Raw genomic sequence first — 14,334 nt, forward strand, 5'->3', positions numbered from 1 at the left:
TGCAGCAGAGGTGACCGCAGCATTCGCATCACCAATAATAATCTAAACACGCAAAAATGCCCTTTTTAGTTAATGTACGTGTGGATTTTAGTATTACTTTTACAAATGGCTGCTACAATAACAAAGGAACAATTTCCTGTACACCTCATTTATCAAAAAATGAAATGTGCACGTTTTCATGGAACACACTTTTCTAAATTAATTGCATTCGTGTGTGCACGTTTCAAAACATGCAAACAAATATGAAGCAGAAACGTGCTTTTCTTTTTATGCAATGCTACCTAAATGCCACCTTTTAAAATTCACAAGTTGATTAGACCACCAAAAAAATCTAGCCTATGGACTACCAAGAAGAAACTTGGGTGTTTCTATTCTGGGCAAACCATTTTGTCTTTTATATTGGTAAATGCATGCAGTGATCTGAAATTTGTAAATTGATGCCGTTTACTTAAAGTAGTTTTCTAACTGAATTTACCAACTATTTATTGCTGAAAACATTTTTCTGGCAAATGCACACAGTTCTTATCAGACTTTCGAATTGTTAAACTGACACTAGTTAAAGTAAATTGCCTAAGTTAAATATATGTGAAAGGAAAGTTTACAGGTGTAATTTAATATTTCCATGCAGACATGGCGTGACTGTTTTTTAACTATTAAATATACTGTTTTTAGCAGTCGGTATTTTAAACAAAAACAAAATTAAGTGGCTGGGGTTACTCATTCAAAATGAGAAATACACATATAGAAGTGAGATTTAATCTATTGAAAGGGAATGGTGCAAGATTAATAGAATTCTACATGCCAACTAAACAAAGCTTGAAGATTGAATTGCAAATATTTACAACCAATTTACTGCCCCTCCAAACAAAAAAAAAAAAATTATGTACAAGAGATATCTTGGAAACAAAAAACACAAACAAATGACAACTGAACATTTCTTTATTATAAAGAAATTTGATGTTTCTTCCCAAGAGTACATAGTCACAGGTTTCACTATTGAACTGTACAAAAAAATGGGTTGATCATCCACACTGGGGTCATCTATTGGTCTTTCAGCTCCTTAAGTCTTCTGATGGCAGACTTTACTGTAACTGCAGATGTGGTACTGAAAATACAAAGAAAAATCTTAATTATTTTCGTTGCATGTGAATAGGACAAAATTAAAAAGCTTTTTTGTTTTTTAATAAATGTTACTTTGAGCAAGTTAGATACATCCAAGTGTGTTTACACGTGCTTTAATAACCTAGTAATTCACAGAAACCTGGTTTCAAAAATGACAACTGGGTTGGAGAACCCGGGTTCTTAGTCTCACAAAAACCAGGTTAACGCACACACATTTCTTTGCAAGTAACTTGGTTATGCAGCCATGTAAACCCTCAACTGAGTTTCAGTTAAGGATTTTGTTGTCTGCACATGTTTGTTACAATCTGTTATTCTGTGCATGTGTTCGCTTTGCACAGGCTTTCAGCAGCCACAAGCATAAGTGTAAGATCAATTTCATGAGGCAAATTCTTAGGCGACCACATTATTCTTTCTCTTAGTTGAAATTCTGTCTCAGTATTATGAGTTACAGAAATTACTAAATTTATGTTGATGAGATAAATATACAATGCTACGTTCAGTAGCAAAATCTTGGGAGACACAGACTCCATGTTCATTTTTGGATTCACACTGGTGATTGATGATGCTTAATCTTTTTTTGGGTGCATTTTTGCAAAATCAGAACGTTCTGGTAAAGCAGAACCCCATATGTGGTGTTCGAGCATGTAAACAGGGATTTTTAAGAAACCAGGATTCTGCCTTAACCCGGTTATTCACTTTATTCTGGCTTTGTGTGTTGTAAAGGCACTCTGATTTGATTATATACATTATTTTCTTTGTATAAAAGTCAGACTTGTTTGAAGAAAAAAAAAAAAATTCAATTCAATCAAAAAATGTAATAAAAATGCATTCTATGTGCTGCATATAATGCATGAAAACATGTTCCTGTAGAACAAAGCAATTTTAAAAATTATTACGGTAGTAATTTTGCAGCACTTGTGCCAGTCAAAAGTCATCAGTAGGATCTTAAATATAAATAAATCAATAGTATTTCTTCTCATTCACATTTTATTCCCACTAAATTTCCAACAATATGCTAAGGAATTAGCCTCTGGTACACTACTTCTGTCTTAAATAAATAAAGGTTGTAAAATGAAAAAGTTATTTTTTATATATATTTATATATATATATGGGTTAATTGTAAAGAATATTGTTATGGCACCACTTTCACCTGCCCCATTTTTATTTTCCTACAAATTAAAAGGTAAAATATTGAAGAAAAACACTTCCATTCTTGTCTTAAAGTATTGCTCCATATTTGGACACACATCTCAACTTCATAATATCTGAACAAATAAGTGATCCTCTGTAAACAGTTTAAGATAGGAATTCAATGCTTTACAAACATCATGCACTGTGAACTACTAAACTAATTTAATAAATTTTTCATTATAGTTGCAATGCAACACTGGGCAACTATAATGCATGTTTCAATTAGCAAAGACTACTAACAACGTACAACCAATTTAGAAAACACTGCATTCATGAACAATGGTAACACCTGAATTCATAGTTAATTTCTAAGTTTTACCCACTCCTAGTTTCTCCTTGGCAAGAACACTCATATGCCAAAGGTGGTAAGCACTATTGAGAAAATAATGCAGGCTGCTAAAGGAACTCACTTTAGTTGTCACTGCTTATAAACAAACATGTTTGCATTAGCAATTAAACTTTGAAAATGAAAAAGGCAAGCAAATATTTTTTGCTTCCATGTTACTGTTTGTTTATATGTAGTGTTGCTTTATTAGCATGTAATTTCACACATCTGGGCTACCAAGCTTATGCATTTCTTTAAACAGTATTAACACTGGAATTACACAGCTCATACATGTGTGGGGACAAACAAATTAAACCTACATAAAGGCAAAACAGTATCAAATTAACATTTTTTAATCAAGAAATGCAAGCATCAAACATTTTAAAAGGCTCTCCTTTCAGAATTTCTATAAGGCAGTTTTGGTTGGTTGGTGTTCTAACGTAGGTCATCAAGTGTTAGCAACTGTGCCAGCTGAATCATCCAGAATTGGCCACTGAAATGGATTTGGCTTGGCTGCATTTTGGCGGCAGGGCATTCAAAACCTATAGCTGGAAGTTAAAAGGCAGGTGGACAACATCTGTCCTATGTCGTCCAGCCAAGCCACTTCACATACTCACATCTGGAATAAAACTGACAACAACAAAGAATATTCAGAATTACCATTACATTAAGTCTTAAATAATGACTTGGAGATTAAGTGGCCTGTGGATGAAGTATTAAAGCTGGGTTATACTTCACGCAACGCATGCTCCAGTGGATACTACTGCTAAGCAAGCGTTGTAATCTGGAAGACTGGCAGTGCAAGATATCATCAGTGAGAAAACGTTTGGCTTCACTGTGTTTTAAATTGTTTGAACATCCATTAATTACCTAGGACACCTTGCCACAATATCTCTGAAAAGGATATTTTCAATCCAGAGATGCGCCCATTCAAGCAAGTATCGGACACAATACAGAAACAATCCCTGGATGGGGTAATGGGGCATGAGCTCATGGCAAGGTGAGCACAAGCACTCACATACAGTAGCATCTTTTTAGTGTCACCAAATCCCCAAACCTTCATGTCTTTGGAAGGGAATTGGTGCACAATGGGGAAACCCACCAGGAAAGCATGCAAACTCCAGGCAAGGAACACAAGGGACGTGACACCCTGTGAAGCAGCAGCACTACTGCTTTGCCACTGTGCCGCCACAAAATGTGTAATTATTATCAGTATTCATTTTTTAAATGAAGTTAACTTCTGTAAAATGTAAAATACATACTTTAATGCATTTCATCATGAAAGTAGTATCAAGTATAAATCTAAGGATTCTAAAAGGGCAGAGAGCTGGAATATCATCAATTTAATGTGTTCTGTGTGGCAATTGCTGTGGTCAGTTCTGGAAGCCCCAGAAGTAGCGATTAACAACTGGGTCGGTTTTAAGATGACGTTTACAACAGTCTACTTTAATGATAAAGCAAACTACAAGATTAAAGTGGATATGTGAGCCGAAACATCCACTTTAAATCACAAAATAGACCCTTTCACTGTGTCCTTTATTTTTTTCTCTGTGTCTCAAATGGCACAGAAGATGGTATCCAAGACTTTTAAAAAGTATCATGTCATTATGTAGGCAAATGTGCAACGCTTGAATATAAAAGCACCACAAATGCATTTGTATATCAGAATTTTGCTTCACCACATCGAACCATTCAGCAAACAAAGCACGCACATCGATTCTGTAGATACTAAACAGAGACTCTGGCGTCATGTTCCAATTTGATCACACTGTGCCCAAGTTTGCTGGTACTGCAACTCGTGCACACGTTAATTTCTGAGGACGTGCTCAGAGGAAGTATCAAATGAATGCTGGGAAATGTGTGGCAGCCGTGATGCATGAATGAATGCGTTCTGAGCGTGAAGTATAAACCAGCCCTAACATGACCACTACAGTACATTATGATGAAGTGATTGCTATAGTTCAGAGATTTCCAACCTCAGCCCTGGAGATAGAACAAAAACCTGCAGTAGTAGTGTAAGTGACTTTTGTTTTTATTTGGACTCCTAGTTTAACCAAGTGAGCTGTCATTTCCCACTTTGTTTATCTAAAATGTACCAAGTAGTTATATGGGTATAATTTTTTAACAATGCTGATTTTCATTCTGGCTTTGTCCTTTATTTACTAATTAGTGGGTTTGACACTAAAGTAGCTACAGTCTTTCATCATTCTAGCACGGTTTGCCCAGATGCCTGCTCTACTTTTGTTAATTCTTATTATGATACAACTAAGGGAGCAAAGTACACAAAAAATAGTGCAAAACAACAAGAGTTAAGCATTTCAAACTATACCAAAAAAAAGACATTTCTAAATGTCCTGTACATGTAAAAATCACACTAATGTACTTTTCTGAATGCAGAAGGGGAAAAAAAAAGTCAATGAAATGAGTCTGAAAATGTTAAAGGGGCTTTTCTGATGCACTGTATTTAAACCAGATACATTTACATACTAGTAAAAGGAAATATTGCCGGCTATTTCAAACTTCACTTGAATAATTTATTCTTCCACCATTAATAGTTCCCATTCTTTATCATCACTAGTTTAGCAACCGTTTCCTGGATTTATTCAGGCTAGCCAGATGCCACACAAAAATGTTTTCTTCTAGTGTCCAAGATCCTGGGTATCCTTCAGGTTGAGACCATTCTATACATATCACCTAACAGTGTCACTGCAACTCTTCACCCTATCGTTCTCTCCCTTTTGCAACAGTTGCCTAAACCACCCTAGCCCTTTTCTCCTGAAGATACAACAAATAAATCCATAAGTCTTCCTCTCACTTGATAGATATTCACCTGATTATTCTCATGTCACCTCTGCTCTTTGCAGCTTTGTTTGGCAGGCACAAGCTACCTTCTGTCATAAGTAACACCTCTCACTACTCCTCACACAGCATTCTCACCCACCCTTCAATGCCCCTTTAAGAGGCAAAAATGGGACAGCACCATGTTAGTTCCATGCACCACTCGCTCTCAATATCACCACTGTGCCTCATCTCTACCTGCTCTCAACATATCACCAGAGTAGCAGATATTCCATAATTTCTTTATAGTGGATAGCTATAACGTACACTTTCTATATTGGCATTCTACCCACCCTCATAAGCTTTCTACAAACACAGGTCACACTTCCCAACTGCTGATTATCCCTCACACCACTTTTTAGGTTTGCAACAAAATAACATTCGGATAATCAATGAGTCAGGTGAGTATTAGAATGATTAATTGTTCCAGCTGAAAATTATGGAATGGAAATGAAAATGGCTGTAGCAAATGATGTTTGGAGTTGTTCAGCAGCTGTACACCTTTATTAAAATGACAAAATGAAACAAGTGTTTGAAAATGTTTTGACTTAAATTCATTAACACCTTACTCCACTTTTCTTTCTATTTAAACTTGAGGGAAATTGTTTTATTTTTGTAAAAAGAGAAATCTCACACTTAAACATAAAAAAATTAAAGAAAATGAAAAAGGAATGTATAACACATTTGAAAAACTTCAAATGAGTCCGAAGAAATCTAACTGGGAATTCAGAGTGGCAAAAACATATAGTTTAAGGATGGTTAAAAGCAATATTTTTTCCACAGGCTCTCTTAATCATTTTTTGTGATGTTATATTTTTTCAGTTAATGACACCAAAGCATGCTATACATTCCACATAAATAGCTATGTATAACCTATTTTATATTTCCCAGTTTGCCAATTTTACCTATGTAACATCAGGTAATATAAATTAAGGATGCTTGCCAAGTATATGACCAAACACAAGAGTGTATTTCCTTTTCCTCTACAACCCCCCAGGCACCTTTGGAAACCATACACTGCTTTTGCGTGTATTACACTGGCGATGTCACAGGGAAGGAGGAAAAACAACACATTACAGGAAGAAGTAATATAGCACTGTATGTGATCCCAGAGATAGACAAGGCTAAAATTGCGCAAGCCATTTAAAAGAAGTCAAGTCATTAACGCATGAGAACCCTTTAAAAATGTCAATGGAAAATTTACAGAGGAAATAGTTTTTCATTATTTTTGATAAATATTTTGGCCTTCTATGTTTTATTCATCTCCTTCTGACAACGTGTGCAAAGGATTGAGTTTCTCCCAGTATTTCTAATGCACATGACACAGTAATACACCCACCTTTTCTATGCCCCCTCATCAGCAAATATCACCACAGTCTTTCCTGCTTTAACACAGAGGCCTTTTGTTTTCAAGGTAGCTGTGTATTTCACTAAACGCACTCACCTTAAATTCCACCTCTCTTTTTGTCATCAGTACAAGATCAGCATACTCTCATATTACCCTTCACTTTGTTTCTCAGGACAGCATGAAGATAATGGGTTTCTAGGTAGGGATAATTCTCCCTCTTTCATCCGACATTTCTGTGAGTATTCACTGATATTTCAGCATTTATTTACAAGTACTGATGTCTCAGTACTCAAGCTTTACGATTGTCTTACTCAAAGCAGAATTTCACATTAACATTTTCTCATTGAGCCTTCCTTCACCACATACGTTTATGTCTATAACATACACTCACCTAAAGGATTATTAGGAACACCATACTAATACGGTGTTTGACCCCCTATCGCCTTCAGAACTGCCTTAATTCTATGTGGCATTGATTCAACAAGGTGCTGAAAGCATTCTTTAGAAATGTTGGCCCATATTGATAGGATAGCATCTTGCAGTTGATGGAGATTTGTGGGATGCACATTCAGGGCACGAAGCTCCCGTTCCACCACATCCCAAAGATGCTCTATTGGGTTGAGATCTGGTGATTGTGGGGGCCATTTTAGTACAGTGAACTCATTGTCATGTTCAAGAAACAAATTTGAAATGATTCGAGCTTTGTAACATGGTACATTATCCTGCTGGAAGTAGCCATCAGAGGATGGGTACATGGTGGTCATGAAGGGATGGACATGGTCAGAAACAATGCTCAGGTAGCCCGTGGCATTTAAACGATTCCCAATTGGCACTAAGGGGCCTAAAGTGTGCCAAGAAAACATCCCCCACACCATTACACCACCACCACCAGCCTGCACAGTGGTAACAAGGCATGATGGATCCATGTTCTCATTCTGTTTACACCAAATTCTGACTCTACCATTTCAATGTCTCAACAGAAATCGAGACTCATCGGACCAGGCAACATTTTTCCAGTCTTCAACTGTCCAATTTTGGTGAGGTTGTGCAAATTGTAGCCTCTTTTTCCTATTTGTAGTGGAGATGAGTGGTACCTGGTGGGGTCTTCTGCTGTTGTAGCCCATCTGCCTCAAGGTTGTGCTTGTTGTGGCTTCACAAATGCTTTGCTGCATACCTCGGTTGTAACGAGTGGTTATTTCAGTCAAAGTTGCTCTTCTATCAGCTTGAATCAGTTGGCCCATTCTCCTCTGACCTCTAGCATCAACAAGGCCTTTTTCGCCCACAGGACTGCCGCATACTGGATGTTTTTCCCTTTTCACACCATTCTTTGTAAACCCTAGAAATGGTTATGCGTGAAAATCCCAGTAACCGAGTAGATTGTGAAATACTCAGACCGGCCTGTCTGGCACCAACAACCATGCCACGTTCAAAATTGCTTAAATCACCTTTCTTTCCCATTCTGACATTCAGTTTGGAGTTCAGGAGATTGTGTTGACCAGGACCACACCCCTAAATGCATTGAAGCAACTGCCATGCGATTGGTTGATTAGATAATTGCATTAATGAGAAATTGAACAGGTGTTCCTAATAATCCTTTAGGTGAGTGTATAAGCCAACACCAAGGCATGAACAATATTAATAAGGATGCTGGCACAGGCCAGTAAAAGTCAACCAATTATTTTAATGATCAGTAAATATTTATTCCCCTATGCACCACCAGGTTTTAATGAATCCATCTGGAAGGTTTTAAACAATTACTCAATACATTTTATTATTTTGAAATAAACATTTAGAGCAGTTCATTTGGTCACTGCTGTAATGTCTGCTGTTATGAGACTTGTTTGCATCAGTAGATAAAAGCATTAGATGGTTAATAATATTTGCAGAAGGTATTCTAATATTTAATGTACCAGTGCAATTATGTAATTAACGGAATCCCACCTTTGTTTGAAACTTCAGGCTACCTTTGTGTAATTAAATTAGCCAATTGATTATCTCAGAACCTCTGTAAAACAGCCTTTACTGTTTTACTTTCAAGTGCTTCTCATAAAGGAACAGACTGTTATTGTGGGTCATAACTGCAGTAATTACTTGTAACTGCAACACTTTAGCCGTTACGCTAACAAACATTACTTTGGCTTAAAAAAAATAAAAAAAAAAAGTTTACTTGTATGTGCTTATCAATTTGCCAGGATTAGCAACTATAACAACCTTATTCTGAAACTGCTGTACATTCAAATCATTAAAGTTTTGACGCCTCTGTCAAAGCATTGTAAGTTGAGCCAAATAAAGGCCTCTCAATGTGAAAGTTTTAAACTACAAACAAAATAAAATTTAATTTTGGAATAAATGTATGACTTACAGGGCAGCTCATTTTGCAACTGTTCCAAGACTAGCAATGGAAAATGACAGTTGACTGGTGTGAACATGCCTTATTTTTTGCTTGGTATAAGCATAGCTGGCACTGTCTTGTGTTCGATGACTCTAAATTGGTCCCATGAGTAACTGTTCCTGTGTGAGAATTAGGCACCCCATTCAGGCACCTGCTCCCCACGACCATTAACTGGGTAAGCCGGTTAGAAAATGAATTAATTATTGGTGGCACAACTGTAGCCATTAATAAAAGTCAAGTACATATTTCCCTTTTTATTACATTAAGATAATGCAGGCTGTTTAAAAGGCAGGTTCAATGCCGACAATCTGAGCTGAGGTTTAATCACTCTTTGATAAAGTGAAGAGGTCATCTGCAGTATTGCACCTTGCAGAATCATACCCAGCATAATTAAACATTTTTTTTCCTGGGATAAGGAAATAAACTATGCACATATCATACAGAATATATAAATTAAAATATTTCAACTGGATATGTAGCATGTCAGCAAACACTGTAGTGGTCTTGCACTAAAATATGCTTTAAAAAAAAAAAATAAAATAAAATCCTCAAGAACAAAAATAAAAAGTGAGTTAATGAAAAGACTAAAGAGAACATGGTCTCTAGTAATAGAACAGCACAAAATTACTTAGGCACAAAGGACTTCTGAAACACTTGATTAACTGACGGCACCATTATTCTACGAGATATCCCGGGAGAAGACAGGTAACAAATATTATGTTTATTACATATTATACAAGCAAATTACTTACTTGTATGTCCAAGCTCCACCAGCAACAGTCTTCATGCAGGACCCACAGTTCCAAATTCCAACAGCCTTTCTCTTCATCTTTGTCTAGCAAATGCATTAAATGTAAATTTTCATAATTTATTATTTGTACATAAACACACCAAGATTAATTTAAAAATTCAACTTATTTTAGAACAGAATCTTAAAAATAAGTGCAATTGACTACAATGACCAAAACAGTTGGAAATGGCCAAAACTGTCACGCAGCAACATAGCACACACCAAAAATGCACTTTAACTTTCATTGTAATATGTACGAAATAAAGTACATTGCTGGCCTTTCCATTTTTCGCTAGATCCACAGGTAAGATTTATGGTACATCTTTTAGACCATGGAAAAATGTGGGTGTTTCTCCAACATCCAGAACCAATCAAAAAAAAATAATAATAATAATATAATCATTCCACTATCTTGTACTTTCAGCAATACAGGTTTGGTGATAATGCACTGTGTCACAAAGTGATACAACCAAAATGAAAAACCTCTTCTGAATAGTCATTAAAAATAATTTTTGATGCAAGATCTGCTAATCAATAGAAACGCAAATAAAACAAGGAAAAGATGTTGTTCTATTGTTTACAGTTTAACCCAAAACACTGTCAAAATTAAACTGGCTGTAAAAAAATTGCTTTAAAATTCAACTTTGTGGAACTGATACTTTGGATATATAACTATTGGATTAACATTATTGTACATGAAAATAAAGCATTTGTCAAAAATTGTTGTTTCTCACCTTGCCACAGAAGGAGCAAGTATATTTAGCATGTTGGCTAATTTCAATCTTCTTAACCATCTTCCTGAGGGATGCACCATAGCGGGTTCCGTATTTCCCAACTATGCCTACCTTCTTAGTGCGCTTTGCCTGTCAAAAGGGAGAAAAGGATTTCAGCTTATTGTACCAACTCATGTTACACATTCTTACTATTTAAATGTCTCTTAAAAGTACAAGGGACACTTAAATTCGCATACTGTTCTCCCGAATCCAAGCCTAGCATTAATTGAAGGGCACACTTAAAACACATACCAGCGGTCACTTTTATCATTAATTTGGAATCGGCGTGACAGGTTAATAATGTCCGTAATATATGGGACAACACAAGAACTCCACGCTGCCTGACTGGACCGGTGATAGAAGCCAGCCCTCACAAATATGATGAGCAGCAGTTTCCATCATATATCATTTCTTTTTCCTTTCATCAGATTTTGCATACAAATTGCATTTAGCGATTATAATTTAATAATCACTTAACTGCATTAACAAATTCCAACGCGGGTGTACAGGGTGAGCTGGAAGCCCTTAATGAGTTGAAGCGAAACAGCAGTTTACCGTATTTATCTTAGATCTGTCAAAATTAAAACGGATATTAATCAAACACAAAATATCACAACCCAATTTTTTGCAATAGGCCGCTCACAAAACTATATGCTTAAAGTCTTTAATACAGTGATGCCGATGACTCAGAAGCAAATGAAAAGCCAAAACATGGGCCTTTAATAATGTTAGGACTATAAATGGAGGTTTCTAGTAGTCGACCAAAAAACGATTACGTTTAAAAAATTAACTACTCATAATGGCACACCTGCAAAAAGCAGTTATGTTATACTGACAAATGAAATCTACACACCCTACACAGGGTACTTATCCACCCGTGCCGCCATTGCAAAGGAATGTCAACATTTTACATAAATAACGACTACTTCTAAGAAATAAAACGTGCATAAATACATATATATGGGTAGGATATTGTAACAATTACTCAGATGAAAAGTTTAACCAGCCAACTGGACATTATTTATGTGGATGGAAACAGATTGTGGTTTAACACCACTTGTACATTTTCAATAACTCACCATCTTGGAAGCGGCAGGGTCCAAAAAGAGGGCTTTCGTTTGTGCGCAAGCGCGATTTAGATACGCAAGACTGGCGCACTCTGGGATATAGGAGGACTTCCGTTCTTTCTTTTAAGAGAAAGGCTTCGTATTAGTACATCATACGGCTACAGGCGTGTGGCTTTCTAATTTTTTCTTTGAAAAAGCTTTGTAATGACAAGTGAATGATGTACCATTTCTACAATATCTCAAGGTTTCAGAGTGTTTTCTAATACTACGTTTTCAGATACCTTTATTTTTGTTTTTTTATTTTTTTAATAAACTGATCACTTTTATGAAATGCTTTGCACATTTCAAAATATATAACATAGACATTTTTACTTTTTTATATACAGAATAAAGAAAAATATAAGTAGAGAATCAGTACCAGACATATTTAAATTAAATTAAGCTGAAATGCCTTGACATAGGCCTACCCATAGCCTTAGTTAACTTTTTGTTTTGTCGAGATAGCAAACTCATTTATGTAGTTGTACAATTCAATCAATCAGTGCGTACCGAAGATGTAAATTTTGGTATCCTTCTGGAGAGTATCATCTTAGATATATATAAAAGTTAGCTAGTGTAATAATTAAGTTCATCATATAGTGTTCATTTCACCTAAAGGAGGCTTTGTCAAAACATAGCAGTATGTAGCAACTTCCAAGAGGCATTTCTCTACCATTTCTTTTCTTCACGTCCAGGAAAAGTTTTTTCTGATGTTTGATACAATAGTCATTTAGCCGTTAACTTTCTAGACTACCCTGTTGTGTTGCTCTGCTCAAAGGGCCACCTGTTTACCAAGATTTAACTTTTACAAATTGAAGACCAACACCCTAACAGAGAAATCACGTCTGGCCCTTTCATCTACAATTTGTAGCCTTTGGTTTATGCAAAAACATATAATGTACATTGCATGTCATCTGATAACTTGGCTTGTGTATCACCACTTTTATTACTTTACAGCACAGCACAAACTGTTCACAGTCTGTGGATGAACCTCACAACCCCTTACACTCTGTTGTTAAGAAAAAAGAAAGTTTTTAAAATCTGCCATTGAGGGAGTTATTTTACTCCAATCAGAACAATTCAGTCTATCCTTTTCCAGGAAAGAACCCAAACGGAGTGATCTGCGCCACAAATGTATTTGCTGTAGAGAATTTTATTGTGGAAAGATATTTTTAACAACAACAAAAATCACGACACACATAATTTTACATTGAATTCAGAAAGTTTTCAGACCCCTTCACTTTTTGCACACTTTGTGTTGTGCATTTAATTTTAGCCCATTAATCTACACTCAATAACCTGTAATGACAAAGTGTAAACATAATTTAAGACATGTTTGCAAATTTCTTAAAATTCAAAAACCAAAATCTCCCATTCATATAAATATTCAGATCCTTAATCCAATACTTTGTAGAAGCCCCTATGGCAGTAATTACAGCTTTGACTCTTCTTAAGTAAGTCTCTACAAGCTTTGCAAACCTGAATTTGGGTAGTTTTTCCTAATCATCCCAGGAGTCCCTCTCAAGGTCCATTAGATTGGATAGGAATTGACTGTAAACTGCCATCTATAGGTCTTTGCATATATGTTCTATGGGGTTTAAGCCTGGGCTTTGGCTGGGCCACTCAAAGACAGTCAGAGACATGTCTCACAGCCACTCGAACATTGTCTTGGCTGTATACTTGTATATTTTTATTGTTGTGCTGAAAAGTGAACCACCACCCTAGTCTGAGCTGGCATGCACTGCAGCAGGTTTTACTCTCTGTATTTCTCTGCATTCATTAAATTGAGGTTAATATCATAAATGACAAAAGAATGCATGCATCTGGTTCTATCAACAGATGATATGCTTACTGTATATTTTTCTTACTTTTAATGAAACAAGTATTTTAGAATCCTATTTAGTTGCAGGAGCAGGCACGCTGAGAAGCAGCACCATCAGGTACACATTATGGCAGAGCAGAAAGCAGTTGATACAGTAAAGAGGGCACCTGTTAGTATAGTTTTACGCTTGTTATGTGTTTGTTTTTCAAAAGTAGGTTTTAAAATTTACTGAATCTGTTGTTAGATTTACTTTAATATGTTGGTTTAGCAACCTCAGTATTACGAATATAAACTATTTAACAACATTGTAAAAATTAGCAGTAACATTATTGGCTCACACCAGACCTCTTTCACTAAACTGTGTTACAAACAGGTTAGAAAGGAAGTGGACTTGATTCTGTAAGACAGTATAGCCATGCTCTTTTTCCTAAATTTCAGCAGCTTCCGTTAGGCTGCAGATTTGGGTTTAGGTGCAGATTTAAGAAGTCTTTTATTCCCAGGGCTTGTAAGTATTTTGAATTGTGTTACCGTTAGGACTGCTGCTGAATTCAGAATTATTATTATTGTGTACTGTTAAAGGTAATTATTGTTCTTTGTACAAATCTTGAGTTGTGTGTATAAGTAAA

At 36.0% G+C, this 14,334-nt stretch overlaps 1 protein-coding gene across 1 annotated transcript; it reads right to left on the reverse strand.

Annotated features, from left to right (window-relative positions):
- Positions 1-921: 921 nt before the first annotated feature.
- Positions 922-11,937, reverse strand: rpl37a (ribosomal protein L37a). Its single transcript, XM_039756330.1, has 4 exons — positions 11,860-11,937; positions 10,742-10,870; positions 9,970-10,052; positions 922-1,105 (listed from the first exon to the last, which is right to left on the reverse strand). Exons 1-4 carry the CDS (start codon positions 11,860-11,862, stop codon positions 1,042-1,044), a joined length of 279 nt encoding a protein of 92 aa, XP_039612264.1. The 5' UTR covers positions 11,863-11,937; the 3' UTR covers positions 922-1,041.
- Between the last annotated feature and the right edge of the window lie 2,397 nt (positions 11,938-14,334).

Source organism: Polypterus senegalus, chromosome 6 (genome assembly GCF_016835505.1).
Source record: "Polypterus senegalus isolate Bchr_013 chromosome 6, ASM1683550v1, whole genome shotgun sequence".
Taxonomy (NCBI): domain Eukaryota; kingdom Metazoa; phylum Chordata; class Cladistia; order Polypteriformes; family Polypteridae; genus Polypterus; species Polypterus senegalus.

Coding starts and splice junctions, on each gene's coding strand:
- rpl37a (XM_039756330.1), bottom strand. Junction 10,053..10,741: donor CTTGCTCCTTCTGTGGCAAG/GTGAGAAACAAC, acceptor TGCATTTGCTAG/ACAAAGATGAAGAGAAAGGC. Junction 1,106..9,969: donor GGTGGAGCTTGGACATACAA/GTAAGTAATTTG, acceptor TTGTATTTTCAG/TACCACATCTGCAGTTACAG.